This window comes from Alligator sinensis, unplaced genomic scaffold, assembly GCF_000455745.1.
Source record: "Alligator sinensis unplaced genomic scaffold, ASM45574v1 scaffold628_2, whole genome shotgun sequence".
NCBI lineage: Eukaryota > Metazoa > Chordata > Crocodylia > Alligatoridae > Alligator > Alligator sinensis.
Window position 1 is genome coordinate 5,557,283 of NW_005841833.1, and position 22,996 is coordinate 5,580,278.

At 55.1% G+C, this 22,996-nt stretch overlaps 1 protein-coding gene across 1 annotated transcript in view; it reads left to right on the forward strand.

Annotated features, from left to right (window-relative positions):
• The window catches only part of SGSM1 (small G protein signaling modulator 1), an 81,983-nt gene extending 62,813 nt beyond the window's left edge, over positions 1–19,170 (forward strand). Inside the window, exons 12-29 of the mRNA XM_025199486.1 lie at positions 581–643; positions 1,278–1,345; positions 1,983–2,146; positions 3,131–3,260; positions 4,413–4,595; positions 5,666–5,804; positions 6,636–6,700; positions 7,093–7,238; positions 7,978–8,106; positions 8,626–8,808; positions 9,832–9,903; positions 11,426–12,004; positions 12,257–12,381; positions 13,676–13,758; positions 14,229–14,338; positions 14,611–14,707; positions 14,993–15,160; positions 15,654–19,170. Coding sequence (XP_025055271.1) covers positions 581–643; positions 1,278–1,345; positions 1,983–2,146; positions 3,131–3,260; positions 4,413–4,595; positions 5,666–5,804; positions 6,636–6,700; positions 7,093–7,238; positions 7,978–8,106; positions 8,626–8,808; positions 9,832–9,903; positions 11,426–12,004; positions 12,257–12,381; positions 13,676–13,758; positions 14,229–14,338; positions 14,611–14,707; positions 14,993–15,160; positions 15,654–15,742 — 2,593 coding nt within the window. The 3' untranslated portion in view covers positions 15,743–19,170. The remainder of the gene's footprint in view (positions 1–580; positions 644–1,277; positions 1,346–1,982; positions 2,147–3,130; positions 3,261–4,412; positions 4,596–5,665; positions 5,805–6,635; positions 6,701–7,092; positions 7,239–7,977; positions 8,107–8,625; positions 8,809–9,831; positions 9,904–11,425; positions 12,005–12,256; positions 12,382–13,675; positions 13,759–14,228; positions 14,339–14,610; positions 14,708–14,992; positions 15,161–15,653) is intronic.
• Positions 19,171–22,996: the final 3,826 nt, after the last annotated feature.

The window sequence follows — 22,996 nt, forward strand, 5'->3', positions numbered from 1 at the left end:
ACTGGGGCTGTAGCTTCCACCACCTGAGTCGTGGACTCGCTAGCAGCCCCCAGTGTCTCTCCTGCCATCTCTTTGCTGAGGATGGGGTCCCTGAAGCAGGGTCCCACAGGCCCCTCCACGTGGAACCTGCTGGGTGGGCTGGCAACACCCATGTCCACACAATGTCCGTGGATTGTGCTGGGCCCTGGCATTCAGCTTCTCCCTGCAACTCCCTTCTGGTATCAGGACCTCAGCCTGGACTGCACAACAGCCACTAGCAGCCTTCCTCGGGACTGCCCAGTGCTAGAGCTGGTCATCCTGGAAGGGAGCTGGTCTGCAGAGGTTGCTCTAGCAGGAGACCTACGTGCAGAAGTGACCTGCAGGGCTCTCCCTGGGCTAGAGATAAGGATTGTCTGCGTGTAACTCATTTTTCTTCTCTTTTCCCAACCCTTGTCTCTGTATCTCACTTTAATTCCTTCCCTTCCCGTCTCCCCGTTGCCCTGTGCTGTTGGGGTGGGGGGGTGTTCGGTGGCTTACATCCCACTGCAACGCTTTCTTTCACCTCTGGGCTGCTTTGCTGAGTTCTTGGCTTGGGCTTCAGCCTAATTTCTAAAACTTCCCAGTGTCCAGGCCTGACGGAGGGAGATAGAGGTCAGACTGCAAAGTAAGTATGCCCACTCCTGGGGATGTGCCTCCCTCCCTCCCTTATCCTGTCCTTCAGGACCTGTGCAGGGCTTCAGGGTACAGAGCTGCTGTTGCCGACCTCCCAGGAGGCATTGACCAGCCACAGCAAGGAGCAGAGTGTTGATTGCTTTCCAGAGTGTCCCAGCAGCCAGGGGACCCAGAGCCCCTGGTGCATGTGGCCATGTCAGCCTCCAGATGGGAAGGATGCTGAGGCAGAGACATGGCCCCAGTCGGGCAGGACTGGCTGTAACCCAGCCCAGTTTTGCTGAGCTGCTTTTTTGAAGGCGGGGGAAAGCAGAGAGAAGAGGTGTTTCTGCAGGGGCATGATGGCCATCCCACCCTGTCCTCCTGGCAGGACCAGGTGGCTGTTTTCCTCTCCAGATCCCTCTGAAACTTTCTGCTCCCTTGGAGCAGTTTGGTGAAGCTCAGAGCAGCATCCTCTGTCATGCAAATGGGTACAGCTCTCACTGACTGGTGTCCTCTGGCTGGGGATCGGGCCTGCGTCTCTTGCCTTCGAAGGTGTGAACGAGTCAGGAGGCCAGGCCAGCGAACGGGGCAGTGGAGAAGGCACGAGTGTAGGGCTCCACTGAGGTCTCTCTCTTTTCCCCTTCCAGCGTGTACTGGGACTATGCCATGACTATTCGCCTGGAAGAGATCGTCTACCTGCACTGCCACCAGCAGGGTAAGCTGGGTGATGGAGGGGGTGCTGTGAGAGGCAAGGGCTTTGTTTCGCTGCAGTTCCCTCGGTTTGCAGGGCACTGGGCTGGTGTGGGGTGGCTGAGAGCTCAACGAGGACAGACTGGTGGTGCCTCCTGTCCAGATCTCCCTGCTTTGAGGTCACAGAGCAGAGTTTGATCCCAGCTCGCCTGGCTCGGCTCTTGGCAGATGAACCGAGTGCCCCAAGCCTGCTGTTAAGTGGCTCTTTCCAAGGGGATGTCTACAAGCAGGTCTTGGGGAAGACTGCGAAGAGCAGGCACCCGGGACTTGAACCTGTGGTTCTAGGGCAGTGAGCGTGGCAGAAGAGCCCAGTGGGACCTGCCAGACCTGGGTTCTGTTCCCCCCACCCCGCGTGACCCTGTTCAGTCCCTCTGCTCTTCGGTTCCATCCGTGAGATGGGGACAGAGAGATCCCTCTTCTCCCCTCCTCTGCCTCTCTCTGGTCTGCTTGAACTGCAAGCTCTTTGGGAAGTTTCTCCTGTTCTCCTTCCTTTGAAGCATGAGATGAGCTCCCCTGACTGACCGTGTCCTGTCCCGTCCTCCGGCATATCTCCTGACTCCTGTGTTCTGTGTCTCCTCTGCTCTCGTTCCTGTTGCTAATAGTAGACAGCGGCGGGACAGTGGTTTTGGTGAGCCAGGATGGGATTCAGAGGCCTCCGCTCCGGTTCCCCAGAGGAGGACACCTGTTGCAGTTTCTCTCCTGCCTTGAAAATGGCCTCCTTCCTCACGGGCAGCTTGATCCCCCTCTCTGGTCACAGAGGGGAAAGGTGAGGGCTTTGATTTCAGGTGTGGTGGCTTGGTAGCCATGCACTTGCCCCAGTCCCTGAGGCACGCAGGCTCCTTGCCAGCCCTGGTGACACGCAGCTGTAGCCTTCTTCATGAGACCTCTCAGAAGAGACTTGGCTGAAAGAGCCCCCTGCATCCAGCTCAAAAGACTGCTGGATCTAGCATGTGAGGAGTTTTGTGTTGGACCACAGCCAGGCATGATGGGGACATGACCCACATGCCCTTCAAAAGGCACGCCATGACCTGTGGGTAAGAGCTGGTCCTTCAAGACTTTGGCCTTCACTGTCTTGCACCCCCCAGGGACTGCGGTCCCCTTGAGAGAGCAGTCATGACAGATGTTGTTGAGGCCCGGTTCATTACTGTCCATGCACTTGTCAGTGCTGGGGAGCCTGTCGTTCAGTCTGAAGTGCACCTTCTCCACGGGGCTGGCGCCAGACCTAGGCACCCTTTGAGCGTGCAGGGTTCAAGTGGGAGTTCAGCGATGCTTGATGCCAGCCCTCTGGACAGGGGTCCATGTTCCCCTAGTTTGGGAAGCTCACCTAACGCAGCAGAGTCAAGCTGATGGGCAGTTTTCCTGGAGCCTGAGGGTCACCTTTCACTTGCATCGTGCAAAGCAGGTGGCTGCTGCCCTTCCCTCTTATCCACTGACACGCCACTGTTGTACCACAGTGGCCCAGCTGCTGGTCTTAGCAGGCAGTGACCCACCATGAGCTAAGTGGCTGTCTGTGGTCTCCACAGACCTTGCCAGCCACCAGAGCTGTGTCATGAAGCTGGGGCGTATTGTGCCTGCCAAAAGGAGTATATGGTTTTTCTCTCAGGCAGGGGGATCCTCCAGCACTGAGGGTGTTCAAACTCCCAGTGTGGGGCAGTGTTTGTGACACCTGTTTTCAATGGCGAGGCAGTGATTGTGCTCACCCTGACTGCATAGCCAATGATGTGGTAAGCAGCTTGCCTTCTCTGTTTAGGGGAAAGTATTTCCCAAGCTGAGGAAGCGAAGTCCCCAGGGCTCTTCTGAGTCGGCCTCTGACAAGGAAGATGACGAAGCCACAGACTATGTCTTCAGGATCGTATACCCTGGCACGCAGTCTGAGTTCAGTAAGTGTGCATGGCGGGGCAAGGGTCAGGCAGCACAGCCTGGTCCCTGGGGTGTGAATTGGGGACATCACTAAGAGAAATGCTCCAGGAATTGCCTTGGGGAGGGTGTCACATACAAAGGAGGCTCCATCTCCCCCGCTCTGGCTTTGGCACATACAAGCACCCTTTGTTTGGAAGGAGAGAGAAGCACTGAACCTTTGGCTGTGGATTGAGTCATGGGCCCCTGCCCAGCAAAGGTTTGCAGGGCCATAGGGAACCCTCCACAGATCTGCTGGATCCACGTGCCCTTCCCTTCCCTCTGTGCCAGTCACCAGGCACTTAGGTGAACCCCTTGGGCCAGGCCTGGGAGCTGGCTAGGCCCCTTCTGCACCAGGACAGCAGCCCAGGGCAAGGGGTGCCCTGTCATAGATTTCATATTTCATAGATTTCATAGACATCAGGGCTGGAAGGGACCTCAGAAGATCATCGAGTCCAGCCCCCCGCCCAAAGGGCAGGAAGTCAGCTGGGGTCATAGGATCCCAGCAAGATAAGCATCCAGTTTCATCTTGAAACTGGTCCCTGGGGTGTTAATTGGGGACATCACTTTGGGGACATCACTTCGGGCTGTCCCATCTGGCTTGGCCCCCTACTCCGGCCCTCCCAGGATCAGGCAGGCAGATCCTGTTTGAATTTCAGCGCACCTTAATGTCGTGCTCTGACCCAAGTGGCTGCTTCCCTTCCAGTCTTAGTTTTGTATTGCAGAGGTGCCACCCATGGGGTCTCGCAGGGAGGAAGCCAGGAGAGCTTATAGAAACTCACCAAGAACCAGAGATTCCTGACTCCTGCCTCTGTGCTGCAGGCCACAGAATCACATCCAGGTTCTCCCGTGCTTGACTCTGGTAACTTGCTGGCCTAAGTCCCAGATAAAACTGCAGTTAAGACCAAAGCCATCAGTAGAGGATCTTCTTTCCTCGGGCTTATTCTGAGGCACTCGAGTGTGCCATGCTGGGGGCAGAATTCCCCCTTAGGCTGGTGGTCGGAGCCCGTCTGGCCGAGTTCTCATCACCTGTCATGGACAGGACGTTTGCACACGGTGTGCTGGCTGGTACCCCTGTGCTGGCAGCCCCCCTGCTCCCACTCACTTGTGCCTTCATCCTGTCTCCACATCTGTAGTTGCTGTTAACCATCGTTCTCACCCTTCCCTTGCTTCACCTGCCACCTCCATTGCCTTTGGGAATCAGAGGACCCTGAGGACGCCTGCCACCAGGAAGGTTGTGGTGATTCCCAAATGGTCTCTGAGCCTCTGCACTGGACCCCATCCTCTCCTGGCCCTGCCAGGGGCCAAGCAGTGCCAGTGTAATGTTGTTGCCATCCATGTTGGTTCTGTTGCTCTGTCCATGTTGTCACTTGTGGGCTCTCATCGAGAAGGCATACCCTAGCTCTGGCAGACCTCTCAGGGTGCCAGTCTGGCTGCATCCCTTTCCAGCGTTAGGTGGGGAGAAACTCTGGTAGGAACCTCCCTGCAGGCTTCTCTTTGGGTGCATTGCGAAGGTCAGCCACTGCTGGAGTGCTGCCCTCATGGAGGACCAGCAGGTATTACATGGTGTGCCCTAGCCTTTCCCAAGGCCGGGCTGGATTCCTGTCCTGTGTCAGCTGTGCTTTCTTCCACGCCTCACCTTTGATCTGGCTTGCCTGTCTCTTTCTGCTTAGAGGTGGCCATAGCCCAAGTGGCCAGGGACCCCAGGTCAGAGAGGGGGGATAGCCACAGAGCTGTGGGGTGGCCTGGAACAGGCAGGGCTCAGTGCAGGAAGCCAGTGAATCCCCAGGGAATCAGTAGAGCCTGGATTGCCCTGCACATTGAATCAGCCAGCAGCACCGTGGCGAGGGACCGTGCTGAGTCTCGGTGGGTGTGTAGTAAGTGACAGCATGGCAGGCACCATATCCTGCTGCTCCTTCACACTGCTGGGGACATCTTAATTGATCTGGTTCTTCCTCAGTCTCTTCCCCCTTGACTTTTCTCTGGCACCACAGGCAGCTCCTCCTGCCACTGTCCTGCTCTCTCCAGGGCCACGGCCATTCTCATGCTTGGGGGCTGGGTTTGGTGGTGTCCCATGTCCGATACACCTTGGCTCGGTCGCTTGTTCACAACCTGGGTGTCTTTCCTTGGACATTAGGGTGAGCTGGTGGCAGGTGGGGTCTAGGCATGGCTGAGGCTTCTCTCTTTCACTCACTAATGCTCCCCCATTTGTTCCTTTCTCCCAAGAGTGCTGTAGCTTCGGGTGCTGAGGAGCCATCTCTCTGGGGACACTGTGGGCTGTTGCTGTCCAATCAGATTCCCTGCGTGTCCCTTAGCGTGGTGGTCGAGTGCCCAGCCTGCGGGGGCTCTTGCAGCTGTCAGTGACGGCTCTCTCCCCACTCTTTTGCAGTCCCCCAGGACCTGATTGACACGCAGGGCAGTGGCCTGCCATCCATGTGGCAGCCCAGCACCCGCAAGTCCTCCTGCTCTTCCTGCTCCCAGAGTGGCTCCTCGGATGGTGGCCCTGCCAATGGATGCAACCATGAGAGGTATGGTGGGTGCTGCCGGCAGGCAGGTGAGATCCCCCTGAGGTCAGGGATAAGGGGCTCTAGCATCTCCCAGGTGGGTTGAGGAATGGGGCGACCCTCCGACAGCAGTGCAGGTGCCCATGTGGACGTGATGAGGTCCCTGTAGCAGAATCACGGCTGTGCCTTGCACTGTTTCATCCTGTTCAGGGAGGGCAGGAGAATTCACTGGTGGGGGCAGGGTTGAATGTCCCAGTGGGGTTAGCGTTAGCCTTATCCATTGCAGACTCAAAGGCAGGGCTGAAGGTGTGAGCACAGGACTTGGAGCCAGTGACTCACCACTGATGCCCTCTGCAGCTCTGGGCAGGTAGCCAAGGCTGGGATTTTCCTAGAGGACTATAGGAGCCATGCCCCAGACCCCACCAAGCTTTGCTAAGGGGTGGAAACTGATTTCCCTTGAAAATGCTGGTGCCTACATTTCCCCTTCTCTAATGTGGAGCTAGTGCTTGGGGCTGCCAGGTTCTTGCATCAGCCTGCCCATAGAATGGGAGAGACCACAGCAAACGTGTGTTTGAATGTACCCGTGGCTTGGAGGGGTCTTGGGAGAGCTGGCAGCTGGGCTTCCTCCCCTGCCACTGGTTCAGGATGAACAAGCCAGAGTGGAAAGTCTCCCCCTTTCCTGCTGCCACGGGTGAGATGCACGCAGCAGTCTCCACCAGGGGCTTTGCTCTGGGTGCGAGTGACTGCCAGGAGTCTGTGCAGAGAGGGCTTGGGCCAGGGCGGTGCACCGTGGTGGGGGCAGCAGTTGCAGTGTTTCCCCTCCCAGGGGCTGACGGCTCCTTTCTGCTTTGGCAGGGCCCCGCTGAAGCTCCTGTGTGACAATATGAAGTACCAGATCCTCTCCCGGGCCTTCTATGGTTGTGAGTATCTCCCTCAGCCAACTTCTCTTGAGTCTCTCAGGGGGGCGTGGGGAGAGGACCAGGCCTGGTTGATCAAGTTGATATTGCCAGCAGGACGTGGGTGCCTTTGGCTGCTGCCTGCATGTTGCATGCAGGGAGCATTTGGAGGGTCCCTAGCCCAAGTGTCTCATGCCCTGGCTGTGCAGTGATACACTGTGGGTGGGAGAGATGCCTTGTTCATAGCTCTTAATGTTAGACAAGGGGAAAAATAGCTCAAGGATCTCTGTTAGGGACCAAGCTGTCACCGTGCAGGGTGGGCAGACAGGCCTGCTGATGTCCCAGGGCTCCTCTGGGCCCCTCTGGCTGGCAACCCGGGTCCCAAGTGCCTGTGTCCTTGCTTTCCCCGGCTGCAGGGCTGGCGTACTGCCGACACCTTTCCACAGTGCGCACCCACCTGTCCGCACTGGTGAACCACAACATTGTGTCTCCTGATGTCCCCTGCAGCGCCAGCTCGGGGCTGACGGCTGAGATCTGGCAGAAGTACCTGCAGGACAGCACGGTATGGGGCCCCTTCCGGGGCATTTGGTGTATAGGAAGCACCCAGGATGCAGGGCCCTGTGTCCATCCTCCGTCATGGGCACCAAACACTCCACTGCAGGAGAACGCGGCCCCTGTTAGCCTGCTGGAACCAGGAATGAGCTGTGGGTTGCCACCTCCATTGTGAGGAATTGGCTTCCCCTTGGTTATTCCACTGCTGACAAATGCAGCGTTGCCGGCTTTCCCGGCTGCCTCTCTCTGCCATGCCATAATGCTGATAATTAATAATAACTAACCCTTCACCTCCTGTCCAAGCTGTCACAACACATTCCAGGAACTATTGAACTGATTCAGACATGTCCTGTTGCCGGGGAGCGTTTTACCCATCTTACAGGTACCGTGAGAGGAGCATTGCGAAGTCAGGTGACTTGCCCAAGGCTGCTGGGCTCTTCTGTGGCAGAGAAGAGCAGTCCGTCTCCCAGAGAGATGGGAGGGGAAGCCCCAGGCTCTGATCTAGCTTTATGGCCTTGTCCCCAATTCTGTCGGCAGCACAGCGCCGCTAGGGTTCAGGCGTCAGCAAGGCTAGAGGATGCGGTGGCAGCAGTCTCCTGTAGCCTTCCACTGGTGTCAGGCTTTTGGGGCATCAGGAAGCACTTCTGGCAGCAGCAAGGCTGGGATCAGGGTGGAGGGGATTGCACTTGCCCTGCAGCACACGTCCCACTTGCCCGGTGCCTCTCCATGACTCAGAGCTTCCTCCACAGAGCTACGAGGAGCAGGAACTGCTGCGGCTGGTTTACTACGGTGGGATCCAGCATGAGATCCGGAGAGCTGTGTGGCCTTTCCTTCTGGGCCACTACCAGTTTGGGATGACGGAGGCAGAGCAGAAGGAGGTCGGTCTGTCACTGGGGAGTGCTGGGATGAACTTTGGGGGGGCAGCAGGCGCTCTCATGGCCAGTGGGAGAACCACATGGGTGCCTGGGCCCTGTGCAGAAGGAACAGTCTGCCCATTTGCTGCTGCATCTCTTCCCTGCCCATAGGAAAGACTGGGCTCTGATGAACCCACCATCACAGCCTCTGCAGCTCTGACAGCTGGGGACATGCAGTGGGGACAGGGGAAAGGCCAGGGGACTGTGAACAGGGAGTCAAAATGCTCCTGTCCAGCTGCAGACAGATCTCCTCCAAACAACACTTGGCTCAGCTGCTTGGCACTGCCTCGGGCAGGGAGGTCCAGCTTCAGGTCCCCTGTCCTCTGTGGTACGCAGAGAGCCTATAGCACTGCCAAGATGTCTGTGGAAGCTGTGCTCAGCTCGGCAGTGCCAGCTCCCCCTTGCCCAAGTGCGGAGGGTGTGTGTGGTCCAGGGGGGCGTGGAGGGGCTGCCAGGCAGACTTGCTCTTTCTGGCTGCTGCAGGTGGATGAGCAGGTCCGGGCCTGCTACGAGCAAACCATGGCAGAGTGGCTGGGCTGCGAGGCCATCGTGCGGCAGAGGGAGAAGGAGTCCCACGCTGCGGCTCTGGCCAAGTGCTCGTCTGGGGCCAGCCTGGATTCCCACATTCAGAAGATGATGCACAGAGATTCAACCATCAGCAACGAGGTGAGGCCAGAGGAGCCCCAGTGCAGGTTGCCTGAGCTGTCGGGCTGCTCCCCTTAGAGTTCCTCCAACGCCCTCCTGAAGACACGTGGGTGCTTTTGGCCAGTGTGTGTTGGACCAAGGTGGAGACCAGCGAGGCTGGGCAGGAGACGTGAACGGGAGCGAGCTGGGACAGCCTGGCTGGTGACCAAAGGAAGAGCTCTTGCCCTTCCCCAGCCCACAAGCTACCAGCTTGGGGTGCAGACAGCTGGCTGGTCCCAGCCCCTAGCCCTGTCCTGCCCATGCTGGTCTTTCTCACCAGTAATCCTCCAAGGATGCTGTGCCTGGGTGCCTTGTTGCGGCTGACGCAGGTGAATGACGAGCATGGCCAGCAGCTAAATTGGGCCCTGGGGGAGATCAGCAGTAGCTGCAGAGATGTGCAGGTATAAAGCAGCAGCAAAGCCCCCATTGCTGCCACCACTGCTTCCCCCGCACCAGCGCAAAGGCAGGAGATGTTGCTCTTACTTTGTAGCCCGTCTTCTTGGGACCAAGTCTCTGACACAGCAGCGCTTGGTCTTGAAGTCACCTTTATAGAGGAGGATTGAGGCAGAGCCTGTAAATCCATGACTTGTGTGAAGCACAGCGGGATGAATTGCATCACTGCCAAATCAGAGAGGGATTTGCAGGGCCTGCCCTCTGTGGAGCTAGTTGGGGCTGCTAAAGGCCAGCATAAAACTGTTCACCTTGGCCCCAGGCATGTGGCATGAGAGTACTTGGGCTGGACCTTGTTGGGGTCATCTTCTCTAGCAGTGAGGGGCTGCCACTGTGGGGGCAACCTGTTGGGCTGTGTGGATCCATAGCCTGCAGGGCTATATGGACCCGAGGCTCTGTGATCCTCTCTGGTTGAAGAAAGGTGTTTATTAGTAGTGGTCTCCCCCTGATCCTTGTACATTGACCTGCTGGGTGCTGCGGCCTTCACTCCCCCACCCGGGGCCCAGGCTGCGTTTTACCCTTCCCCTCACCCTGTTCCCCTCCTCTCTATTGCAGTCTTCCCAGAGCTGCAGCTCTGACAGGCAAAACCATGCCCGGCTGCAGAGCGATTCCAGCTCCAGCACGCAGGTAAGAGGCAGAGCTGTGTGGGCTGACCCTGCCCCAGCCCAGACCTCCTTCAGCTTGAGCCGATGGACCAAGCCCTCCACATTCCCTTTGTGCAAGCTTGTTTTGGGGATGCCCACCTTACAGGGAGCTGGGTTAAACAGCTCGTGCTGCCTCTGAAGGCCACAGGGTCAGGCAGCGCATTGCTAGATGGGCCTTGATATCTCCACCCTGTCCCCATGTGGGCCCTACACAAAACATCTGCTCTGACGTGGGACTCGCTAGCTGCAAGGTTTGTTGCTTTGGGCTGATTTGTACATGGAGTCATTTGCTTCATGCTTAAATAACACTGCTGCTAAATATAGATGATGTCCTTTTGCATTAGCATGCAAAGAAATAGCCCCAAGCCACTGCTGGCTGGATGGCTGAGGCCTTTGGTGCTGTGGATGTGCATTGTGGAACCTGGTCAGGTACACAGAGGAGACCTGCAGTTTGCAGACACAAAAGGAAACCTGCCCAGAGGTACTAAGTTTTCTGGATGGCTGGACACACTGGGCCAGGGCAGGACACACTAGACCTCCTCTGTGCAGTGAAAATCCCTCAGGGATCTGGCTATAAGTGGGACACAGCTGCTCGTTGCTCTGTCAGTAGCTGATGCCGGCATTGGGCAGACGAGAGAGAGATGGAGCCAAATCCAGGCGCAGCCTGAGTTGGTCCAGATGCTTTGAAGTCACGTGCAGCTGCACTGCCGCAATGCTGATGGAACTGCACAGGTTGCGATGGCCAGAGCACCCAGTTGTGTCCTTGGAGCAGAGACCTTGGTCCCTGCATGTGATGTTCCCCTCCCTAGACTGTGAATGTGGACAGCGCTGCTGCCCTCCCCGTGCTTGGGGTGATGTGGATTTGTTGGGTGGAATCCCAGGCACCTGGACACCGGGGTGCTGTCTTCTGCGGTGGCTCGCGTTCAGAGGGGACCTTCTCCAGCCATCCAGGCATAGCCTGGCCCTGTCTGTGGGGCAGGAAAGTCTGCTTTGGAAAATGATGGCAAAAAGGACATTGCCAGCCCCTGCCTCTCGTCTGTGGCTGACGACATCAAACCCCAGGCTTCTGGCCAGCTGCTACCCCTGCACCCTGAGTAGAGAGGCCTGTTCTCTGCCTCCTGCAATGCCTGTGTCGCCCTGCTGGGTCAGCTGAGGGGGCTGCTTGTTGGTACCTGACTGGTCCTGCTATCAACACAGAGCTAACACTTCTATTGAGAAACATGCAGGACAGACCCATCTCTCTCTCCTTTTCCCCCCCTCCCTTCCCCTCACTTCTCCCAGGTGTTTTCATGTACAGAAAGCACTAAAACCTCCTCAGTGCTCGTCTCTGAATACAGGCGAGAGCCACTTGCCCAGGCAGGAAGAGATTGTCTCCAGTCCAGTCCCTTTCCAGAGCAGGGCTGTGTCCCCCCTGGGGGTTGGAGTCCGGGAGCTGTGTCACAGGCTGGGGGTGAAAATAGAGGGTTTCCCCAGGCTCAGAGCCTTTCTCGTGGTTGTTCCTGCAGGTGTTTGAATCGGTGGATGAGGTGGAGCAGACAGAAGTGGATGTCCCGCTAGATGATGGCAAGCAGGCCAAGATCCCCAATGGGATGGTGCCCAACGGGATGTGCTCACCCGACTCAGGGCACCCTTCCTCCCAGAACTTCTCCATCACATCAGGCTATTCGGAGCGTAGCTTCAGCACGGAGGACAGCGGGACGGAGACCAGCAGAGCCACAACTTGCCACCTGGTGAAGCCGAGTGAAGCCGGTGTCCCAAAACAGGAGCGCTCGGACAGTGCCCCAGCGGAGGAGCAGCTGCCCGGTGAGGATCTGCAGGGCCAGGACAGTCTGGAAGGGGAGTTCCCCATTGACGGCAGCTTGGACTTTCTCCCCATTGACGGGAGCCACGAGGCCATGGCCCTTTCTGTGGTGGAAAGCTGGGCTGACAGTGAAGCTGAAAAGCAGAGCTTAGTGGGAAGCGAGGACAACCTCTCCGAGGAGCCAGAGATGGAGAGCCTGTACCCGCAACTGGACTCGCTGGTGGTGGCGGAGCTGGCTCATAGTGAGGTGTCTCCTGTTTCCTCCTCCGGGGTCACCTATTCTGTGAGTATCTGGCTGGGGGTTTCATCCCCGCCCCAGGGTGCCCAGCTCTCATTTGGTCCCTTTGCAAAGGCACTTCCCCAGGTCCCTGCAGTTGGTCTGCGAGACCTTCTCTGCCACCCCCACAGTTTAATGCAGTGTGATTAACCCCTACACCTCTGTGCAGAGAGGGTGATGCCCAGGCCGTGTGGAGCCCGGGCATGGGGAATGGGCTGGATGGGTTCGGCCTGTGCAATTTCTGCCCTGTCTCTGCAGCCGGAGCTGCTGGACATGTACACAGTGAACCTGCACCGCATCGAGAAGGACGTGCAGCGCTGTGACCGCAACTACTGGTACTTCACACCTGCCAACCTCGAGAAGCTGCGCAACATCATGTGCAGGTAGCTCCTGGGGCAGGGGCGGGGGCAGGGGCCAGCTCCCAGACCAACACATGGGAGGGCTACAAACGGGGCTCAGGTTGGAGGCAGCCACAGGGCAAAGGGGTTGGTTCCAACCCCATCCTTTGATTACAGCTCTCCCCAGCGCCATACAGCTCTCCCACCCCAGCACATCCTAGCGTCAGGGCCTTAACACAGGGGATTGTGACTTGCTTGACCACGTCAGTAACTCAGACCTGCTCCACCGGCACAGGAAACGGTGGCAGCAGCCTGAAAGCACCTGCTGCTCACAGGGTCCAGCAATTGCATTGTGCCCTTCTGCTATGAATCTCCCATCCCCACACACTGCACAGCTCAGCATAGGTTGGCCAAAGTGGAGGATGCTCCTCTTCATGTCGGGCAAGGCCCAGCAGGCCAGCTCTCCATGCTGCTTCATCAGGCACCGGCATCTAATTAGTTAGCCTCACATGTCCTCTTACTTGCTGGGAATGCGGGAGCAGAGCCAGCACAGCCGACGGTGGGCACGGCGGGGGAAAGGGAAGGCTGCAGGAGTTAGCAATACAGGGAAGGAACTTATCTTCCATCTTGCCATGCTGGCCTAAGGCCCTCTGTCCTTAGCAGGCTGGCAGGGGCTGGGAGCACTGCTGGGGCTGCACACTTCATGTCCAGCCAAGCATGCACCCTCAGGCTCTCCAGGGAGGCTGGAGCAAGGGGGTGCAGCGTGGGGCAGTGGAGGGCATTCCCCAGACACAGGGAGAATGGCTGTGGCTTCAGCCCCCAAGGAAGCGGAGAGGATGCAGCAAGCTCCATCAGCCCTGGGGCAGCTGTGATCCTTTCAGCGACCTGTGGGTCACACCACCGCCTCCTGGGTGCCACTGAGACTACAGCCCTAGGGCACCCTGGAGCTGGGCAGCCAGAGTACAGCCCTGCAGCAGTGCCATGCTGGGGGCTCCTTTCCAGCCTGCTGGGGTCAGAGAAAGGAGGAGGCCAGGCTCTTGCTTGCATTGCCATGGTCTGTGCTTACCAGTGATGGGGATGGGGGACCTTGGGGTCTGGCTCTCCCTGCCCGGACCCAGCACTGGTAATGGTGGCATGAAGCGATAGGGCATTGGGCTCCAGGGCATCAGGCTTTGGCCATGTGGGATCGCTGGGACAGGCTGGCGATTGCTAAGTGCTCCGCCCCAGAAGGCAGCTGCCCCTTGGAGTTTCCCCTCCTTCCCGAGGATGTGACAGGCAGGGATGTCTAGCCTGGCACTGGTGGAGAGCTCATGTCCCGTCCCCCCACTGTCTCCTCTAGCTACATCTGGCAGCACATTGAGATCGGATACGTGCAGGGGATGTGTGACCTGCTGGCACCGCTCCTAGTTGTTCTGGATGATGGTGAGTGGGCTGCTTAGCATTAAGAGGTGGAGGTGCGGGGAGAGCTTGGTGATGAAGGTGGCGGGGAGCTCGCTGGTCAGACCCCTGCGAGTTGGGGTCATCCCACTCTGCAGTTGGGCACGGCTACTTGCAGGATACTGTAGACCGCTGCTGTGCCTCCATCTGGCTCCCAAACAGGGCTGCTGGGCGCCGGTCAAGCTTCCCCTGCTCCACTGGGCTGAGCTTCACTCCATCTAGTGCTAGAGGAGAAAACTTGGTCCCCCCAGCTCATTGCTTGGTGTGTCCCCTGGAGAGGAGGTCAACAAGGGAGCCCATGGACTCTTGGGCACTTGGGTGGGGTGCATTCACGCGTGTGCACATGGACACCCCTGCTGGTCTCTATGTATTATCGTGTCGTTCATATGTGCATGCTGGCACAGGGACACCTCCATGCAGCAGGGCTGTGACATTCCCCCTCTTGCCCCCTGCAGAGGCGCTCGCTTTCAGCTGCTTCACAGAGCTGATGAAAAGGATGAACCAGAACTTCCCTCACGGGGGGGCTATGGACACCCACTTTGCGAACATGCGGTCTTTGATCCAGGTACGGGGCCTGCGGAGCGGCAGTGATGATGGCCTGTTGGGTGGCCTGCTCAGGCTAGCAGGGACCTCAGTGGCTGGGCTTGGGGGAAGGGGTGTGGAGGCAGAGCCCTGGGGAGTGCAAGGAGGGCCTGCAGGAGAAGACTCCAGAGGAGAGCATGACGGGTGTACCGAGGAGTGGGAGAAGGCCAGAGGGGCTGCGGGCAGAGGTGGGGCTCCAGGAGGCATCGCTAGCACTCAGTGGGTCCTGGGCTCTCTTTTGGTTTTCTGGGACAGATCCTGGACTCGGAGCTCTTCGAGCTGATGCACCAGAACGGTGATTACACCCACTTCTACTTCTGCTATCGATGGTTCCTCCTGGACTTCAAGCGAGGTGCGGGCTGGGTGGCCGGGCATCTGCCCTAGGGTCCCTCTGCTCTGTGACATCCCCTCTGGACAGCCCCTGGCCTTGCCTGAACGTGCCTGGTGCACGGGGCTCTTGTCAGCTCACCTGGGCTCCCTGCTGTGATCCTCTCCCATGTCCTGCCCTTTGACGTGGAAACCCTCTCACCAACGGTCTGAGACCTCCCCAGGATGGGACCTACGAGGGGGTTTCCCAGTCAAGATGCTTCCCAAGGAGGCCCTGGCTCAGCTGTGGCTGTCTCTCCTGTTTGAGCAGAGCTGGTGTACGATGATGTCTTCTCTGTCTGGGAGACCATCTGGGCAGCGGCGCGTGTCTCCTCTTCGCACTATGTCCTCTTCATTGCCCTGGCCCTGGTGGAGATGTACCGGGACATCATCCTGGAGAACAACATGGACTTCACCGACATCATCAAGTTCTTCAACGGTATGGCCCAGGGGCAGGTGGCAGGGGGCTGGCCTGCAGCGTGCAGAGGCTTGTGCCGAGGTCCTGCATTTGGCTGTATGGATGAGGGACCTTTAGCAAGACATTAAGAGGTGGAGAGGCCTTTAGCAAGACAGGGCAAGGCTGTGCCGGGGAATGGGCGGCTGGACCTGGAGTTCGGAGCATGGGTTCACATGGACTCTGTCTCACTCCAGGGCCTGGGAGTAGTTGCTCCGTGCTGCTGTTTCTTTGATCACAATATGGCCACGTTTCCCTACAAGGGTTAGTCCCCACAGGGACGATTTAGTTCACAACTCATTACAGGGTCAGGGCAGAGACGTGTCCAAGGGCTCAGGACCTGCTGGGATGGGCTCCAGCCCCTGCTGAAACCAGTGAAGTGAGCAGAGATGTGACCTTGGGGGCTGCGAGTACCCCTCAAGACACGGAGCTGGGCGGTTGGGTTGGGTTGTTAACCCCTTTTCCTCCCATGTTCCAGAAATGGCTGAGCGGCACAACACCAAGATGATCCTGAAGCTCGCCCGGGACCTCGTGTACAAGGTCCAGACGCTGATTGAGAACAAATGAAGGCCGGGAGCGGAAGGCGGCACATTCAGCAAGGGGTCGGGGGCTCCCGTCCAATGCTTCCTTTGCCCTCTCCTTTTTCTTAAAGTGCCACATCTGTGAAAACAAATTGCCGTAGTCTGATACATGCTGCTCGTGAGAGTGGAAGCACCCTTCTCCCAGCACGTGGTGCTGGTGAGCTTCAACACTAGGCCCAGGGGCTCCTCACTCTAGTTCTTCAGCTCCGCATTCGTCTTCAGTGATTAACCAAAGATCTGAACATCTGCATCTTATTTTCATTTAAATCCGCATGTCCCTGGAAGAGAATCAGGGCAGGCCCTGCCTGGTCTTCTGTTAGGAGCGGGAGGGCGCTTCTGGCTCTCGCCGTCCTGTGGGAGCACATGCTCGGAGAGGCAGGGAGACGGGCAGGCTGTGTCGGCGCCGTTCCTACAGTCTGCCTTGAACTCCGCAGTGTTTACCGTGGGGGAGGCAAACACTTCCCCCAGAGGCAGCTCTGCCTCATGGCAAAGAAACCAGGCTGCACCCATGCGAGCCTGGGAGAAACAAAGATGCTCTTGGTTTAGTTTTATACAAGGAGCCAGGAGGCTCTGCCTGTGGCAGTCTCCAGTCAGGGGAGTTCTTCCTTTCATCCCTTTCCTTTTGTTCCCCTCCCCTTCCCATCTTTGCGCATCCTGCTGGGATGTGAGCATCCCCAGCTTGGGCTCTGGCTGCATCCTTGCGTGAGCTGTGCAGGCCCAGCACTGAGCGCGCTCTCAGAGTCTGGTCCCAGTTGTAGCCTCCAAGCACTTGAGAAGCCGGCCACTGGGCACTGTCCATCAGTCTAGACTTGGTGACCGTGGGCCTCCCACTGGATTTCAGCGGGCTTTGTATTGGACGCAGGTAGGAGGGATTGGGGCAAGGCCCCGGCAGGTTCTGGGACCCTGTGTGCAGGTCCTCGGCCACTTCCCCACAGTGGCACTCTAGCATGGGGACCCCATGGTCCCTGTGGCACAAAGTGCCTCTGCCAGCACAAGGAGGGTGGAGAGCTGAGGGCAGTGGAGGGTAACCAGCAAGGCTAGCTTGAATGCAAGGTTGGGTTTATTTTTCAACTCAGGTAAAAACAAAAAGGAAAAGGAGAGAAGTGGTTGATTAGCAGCATGGGAACCAGCCCAGGGGGGTGGTGGTCGCGACTGAGTCCGTACGTGGCGGACCACGAACCTGTGCTCCCGGCCACTCGGGGAACACCTGGCGGTGGCTCTAGGAAGGGCGCTTTCTCTCCAGTCGTGCTGCAAAATCTTTGTTCTCCAGCTGTGAAACGCGTGGTCAGTGTGTTCTTGCCTCGGCCTGCCGTGCTGAGGGTGGGCGTTCACCAGGAGGGGAAGGGGTGCATGGCCAGCCAGCGCGTTGCTGCTGTGCCCCTTCCCTGTGCAATGCTCCTCTGTGCTGACCGTGTCCATATGTCCTTGTGGTGTGTCTCTGGTGTTGCTTGCAGGAGAAAAACCAACACCCCGGCAGCCTGGGCAGAGCGGAGGCGGTCAGTCTGCAGTGTGCGAGCACACCTGCCAGTCTGACACGCTGGGTGCAGAGGCTGTAACTACCCAACAGGAGAGGTCTGGGCCTGCTGAAGCGTTTTTCCGGAGCAGAATACAGCGGGTGATAGGCACAGAGGAAGTCTTCTGGCTTCCTTCTGCTGCGAGCCCTGTGTACTTTATTTGCTCCAGTTAGGAAACCCGTCGGAAGCAATTTCCTGTTAGATCTCCAAAAAGCACTTAATTTGCCAGGGGAAAACAAGTCTGGCCTGCAGTAGCATATGAAACTGGTGACTAGGAATCAAAAGAATTTGAGCTTTAAACCTTCAGGTTCACCTGGGAATCTCTCGAGCTTCGGTCAAGCAGCGAGCAGACCCCAGGCCTATGCTGACGACCTACTCCTGGGCATAGGCCACATAGCTCTTCGGAGGGTAGATCGGGGGAACAAGCACATTGAATGGCCTTGTTCAAAAGGGAAGGGCTGTGAACAACGCCCTGTTTTATAGCCAAGCGAAGGAACAGTGACCTTTAGCTTGGCATCAATACTGCATCTGACCAAGCAACAACTCTGACACTTTAGCTTTCATGCTTTTATTTTATTTTGGACAGATAGCTGAGAAATCCCGCACAATATCTGCTATCTGTATTCTCTGCGAGTGTCTTTGGGCCCTTCAATAGCAGTGTTTTTGAATAACTTCTGAGAAAAGGTATTTATTTATTGACTGTACATTACTGTGTGTCCTTGTATACTGAATTCAGTGAGTGTGAATTGTTATGCAAATGGAGATATATCTTTTCAATGTTGCAAACATATCTTGTAAATGTTTACCAGAAGATAGTGTCTATATATATATATATATAAATATATATACGCAAACACACACGATATATAGAGAGAAAAATATGTGAATCAAGTGGGGTATTTTTTTGAGGGGAAAAAAAGAAACCTTATGCTTCTAAGGACTGTGTGGTTCTCTATAGCACCTACTCAATGATGTGCCAATCCGTCTCTTTTCTTTGTACTGTGAAAATTGTTCATTTGCAGCCATGAGAAGCTCAGTGCAGGTAAAGACTATTCGCAACCTCGGCTTTGCTGGTTTCAACTCTGATTTTTTTTTAAACCCATGGAAGGGAAAGGAAAAAGCAATGGGCTGCAGCCATGATCTGCCACGGCTACGATTCCACGTTCACTCCTGATAGTTAGAGTCCTAGTCAGCCTGGTGGAGCAATCAGTGTAGCATCAGGACTTTCTTGTAGCAGATTTGATCCTCCGAGGAATTTAAGTGGAGATATAACTGGAAAAAGCTGTCTCCAGATTGCTCTGCCGGAAAGCTCAGCTGATCAGAGGTGGATCCAGGGAGGAAATGAGTGTGAAATGCATCTGCGAGGAAAGCCCAGGGGATGAATGTGAGTCTCTGATTACCACGACTCCACTGAGTGCTGCGCGCCAACTGCAGCACGGGGGTGAGCTGGTGCCTCCTGGTACAGGTGAGGTAGAACGAATCCTGTTGTTGCACACTCAGCGGCATCTGCACATGTGTATCTGGAAGCACGATGTGTTCCCCGGGACGTCTTGCACTGGTGGCTGAGCTCATCGTCTGCATTTCTTGCTGGGGCGCCTTGTTGGGCCTCTGAGCTCCATGGGCTGCAGCCGGCAGGTCGTGCATATTTGATTGTTGTGACAGGCGGCAGTTGTGGCATTTTTTGGTCCCAGCTCAGCTCCCCAGGCATGGTCCCAGGCACAGTGGTTCTCCTTGGGTAACTTTGAGTGGAGGATTGAGTGCAGTAGCCACCGTGCTTCTGTGCAGAGCTGGCCAGTTAGTTTAGTGAGTGAAAGCAGCTGCAGAGGCTCGTGATGCCAACACGTATGGGGTAGGAAGGGCTGCTAAGCAGTGCTGCCAACTCTTATGATTTTTGCCGTTCTTAAAGTCTGCACTTCAGGAATGTGAAAAACTTCGCTTTCTTTTATCTCTATTTATATAGATAGATGAAAGAAAGAGCTAAGTTTTTCACATTCCTGAAACGTAGACTTTAAGAACAATGCCAAAAACCATGAGAGTTGGCAGCACAGGCTAAGGCTCTGCCTGGATTTTAGAGCAGCGCAGAGGGGCAGGTGCAGATCCTGCTAGTTTCCCTGTCAAATCTCTACCTTCTCCTCGGCCCTTTCTACCTGCTTGTACATCTGTGCCCTCCTGGCCCTCAATTTCAGAAGCCACCCTAGGGGTATTCAGAGAGGCGAATGGAGCTATACCATTGATATACAGTTGTTCACACCTCTTGGTGCAACTGTGCCGGCAGGTGGGCTGGCACCAAGCTAGAACCCTTGGCCAGGGACCGTGGTAGACACGAGGATCATGATATGAGAAAAGGAGTTGCGGTTTCTTTCTCACAATACCACGTGGCTGAAACTTATCCTGCATCAAGCCAGGATGAGCCCCACGGGGTCTCGTGTTAACTCTTGTGTTGACTTGTTTGCAGAGAGGCAGATAGGTTTTGCCTGGCGCCCCTGCAGCTGGAGCAGCTCAGCACGCTCCACTTGGCTTTCAAACCAAATCCCAGCCTCTTCCTTTCCTTTGGGGGTTGCTAATGGCTTCTGCCTGTACTTGAGCTTTCTGTGGATGCCACCCACCAAACAACTCTTGATACCCATCTTTTTCTGGCGTTACTAATGTGAGCATTTTGAAAGTGGTCTTTGTTCCTGACTGTGTCTTTTATAGGAGACAGCTTTTCCTTTGAACTGTGTTGAGTCTCTGGATCGCCTTTCTATAAACCTTGCTCATATAGATTGAGATTTTTCTTCATCAGACCAAGATTGCATTGGAAACCTGTGCATGCTGTACTGTTACTATGATTTTTTAAACTGCCTTTTAGTACCTAAACGTTAGCGGTTATTGCAGCACAGGTGTTAGCTATCATTTTCTACCAGTAATTTAAAACCACGCCAGGGGAAGTGATTGCTCCTGATGTTGTAGTGTAGACGGCATCATTTCAGCTCACTTCTGGTGAAACCTACCCAAGGCAGAGGGCCAAGGTAGCCCACTTAAGTCCGACATCAGAGGTGCCTGGCCTTTGCACTGGGTCTCTGGCCAGGAGTGAAGTTCGTTCATGCTGTACCTTGACTTTCTTATGGCTTTTTTTTTAAACTGTATTGTCCTTCTTGTGGACTTGGTTTTCACTCCTTGCCCTCTCCACTGGCATAGTGAGCCATCCAGGATCCATGGTTCAAATCCCAATACCCTTGTCACAGCCATGACGTAAAACTTTTTTCTTATGTGCACAAGCACACAGAGAAAGTGGCCTGACTGTGTGCACAGCAGTTGCTGCTTTGCAGTCCTGTACTGAAGCTTTCCTGTTCAGTCAGCCATAGTCTCTGAGCCAGGTAAATTGGTGAGATGATGGGAAGAAAAACTTCTACATTTGACAGACGTACAGGAGAAGGGAATTTTTGGTAATCCCTGTGGCTTAGATATTGAAAGAGCACAATTGATTTTTTATGAAGTGCCAGTTTTCCCACAACATGGACGTTTCAGAACTATTGTTAGAAATAAGAAATAAACCCCCTGAAGTGGGGACTTCAGTTGTTTGCACGTAGCACAATCAAACCTCTCTCAAATCCCCTCTATTGCATTCTTCTGACTCTTGCCTTGTCTGTGTCTCTAGTTAGGGCACCCACATACCTTTGAATCTACACCCTGTCACTCCATGCGATGAACGTCAATTCATCATTGAGACATCTGAGTCTTTGCGGCCCCAGATTAGATGCATTATATTAATTTTTTTCGTGCTGTTACTTCAGGGCAGGGCCTTCACTATGCAGCTCTGCAGTGGTGCCCTTTTGGTTTCCTTTTAAGCTTAGCCCTAGCTCTGAACGAGCTAGTTTGTGCAGTTGTCACACCATCCTTTCGAGGCACGTTGCCCTACGTCGGCGGTAAGGCCTCTCGGACCAAATTCCATTCTAACAGGTTTTGTCCAAGAAGTTTCTTTTTTATTATTATTATTACTGTCACTTTCATAAATTAGCCCTGAACGGGAGACCCAAAGGGACGGCTGGCGCGAGCAGCTAGCGCTGCTTCTACTGGCTAGAGGAAATGAGCTGTCAATTCTGCGCTCTTTTTTTAAATGTTGGTTCAGGCTTTTGGGGCCTGACTCCTCTTCTGGGGCTGCTCCAAAGCTCCAGCCAGCACCAAGTAGCTGGAAGGTGCTGGTCAGTGCAGCGGCATTTGCAGCTGCTCCACGTGGCCAGAATGGCACAGAGTAGCCAGCCGGCACCTCGCTTTCCCTCTGCACGTGCCCGTGTGCATGCATTCGTGTGCATGCACAGGCTCCTGGTATCCCCCACCCTTCCTGTCCTCCCTGTTGAGTCGATGTGGTGTAAGAGGTGGTTGCTTCTTGGACGAGAAGTATTTAGGATAGTCACTTTGGAAGGGGAGGGGTGTTGCTTTCGGGAGGGGCTGAGGGGCAATGCAACTGAAAGTTCCTTCCCCAGCAGAGGCTGGGAACTGAAATTCTGTTCAGAAAGACGATGCAACTGCTCACTTTTCAAATGCCTCTCGTTGTGGCCACGTGCGAGGGAGCCCTCTTGCCCCTAGGCACAGACCAAAGCCTCCCGTGCCGTCAGGAGGCACAGAAGAGGACCTTGGTGAACGGAGACCGTGGCTCTGTGAAGGGCAAGCTGCAAACTCAGTCCCGTAAGGAACCGTACGAGAAGGCGAGAGGTACTTGCTTTGAAAAATGCGGCTTTACATGGAAGTCTCTGGAGTAGACGGTATTCTTCAGCCTTTGCTCATAGAAAAATTTCCAGCAATAGCCTGAAATGACCATGTCTTACTTTTTCTTTAAAAAACAAAAAAATACATTGAAAGCCCTTAAATCTAGTCTATGCACAAGATTTCAACCAGCTCTAAGACTGTGGGGAGTTTGAAGAGTCTGCGTTGTTGCATTCCTACAATAAAAGGAGCAAAATAAATAAAAAGGTCTGACATGAGATATTATATTTCTTATGGTTCTATTTTTTAAAAATAAATAATTTTTACTTCTAAATTAACAGATCTACTTGTAAATTCTGTTCTCAGAGAGGAAATCCCGAGAGCTTAGGACGGAGAAAGCTGTATTTACATAAAAGAGGTCTGACCCCTCTCTGGTGCACAAAATAAGACTCGTCCTTAATGCTGGACCCGCAGTTGGCACCTCTTGTCATTCGAAACCGCATATATCGCCCTATGTTAGCTTTCGTTCAGTCGAGGGGGAAACTTTGGACCATAGCCCTGTTACAAGGATCAAGGAAATTACTTGCATCTTGGCACAAGGCTCTGTGGGATAGGGGAGAAGGGCAGAGTGATGAATGTATTTTATGGACGGGTGTTAGACCTTTTGTTGCCCTACAATGAATTGCTGCTTTTATACATAGGATGCCATTTTGGTCTCTGGGAATCGTCTATATGAGATTGAACTCGTGTTGTTGCTTTTATTACAACATTTGTAGAAGTGCTGCTAAATGTCCTTCTTATCCTACTGGAAGTCCACACAATGGTATAATATCTGTTTGATATTACTTTATTCATGCTTTGGTTTGGTTTTTTTTTTTTAATGTAAATTGTTCCTTACTGTTGTTCAGAAAGAAATACTAAAACTATATTCTCTATGGTTATATGTATTTTCAAGTCAATAAAATCCTGGTTGTTCTTTATGCCTCTGCAATTTCTGATGGGAGCCTGCGAGATGAGTGGATGGGAAAGATGACCAGCAGGAT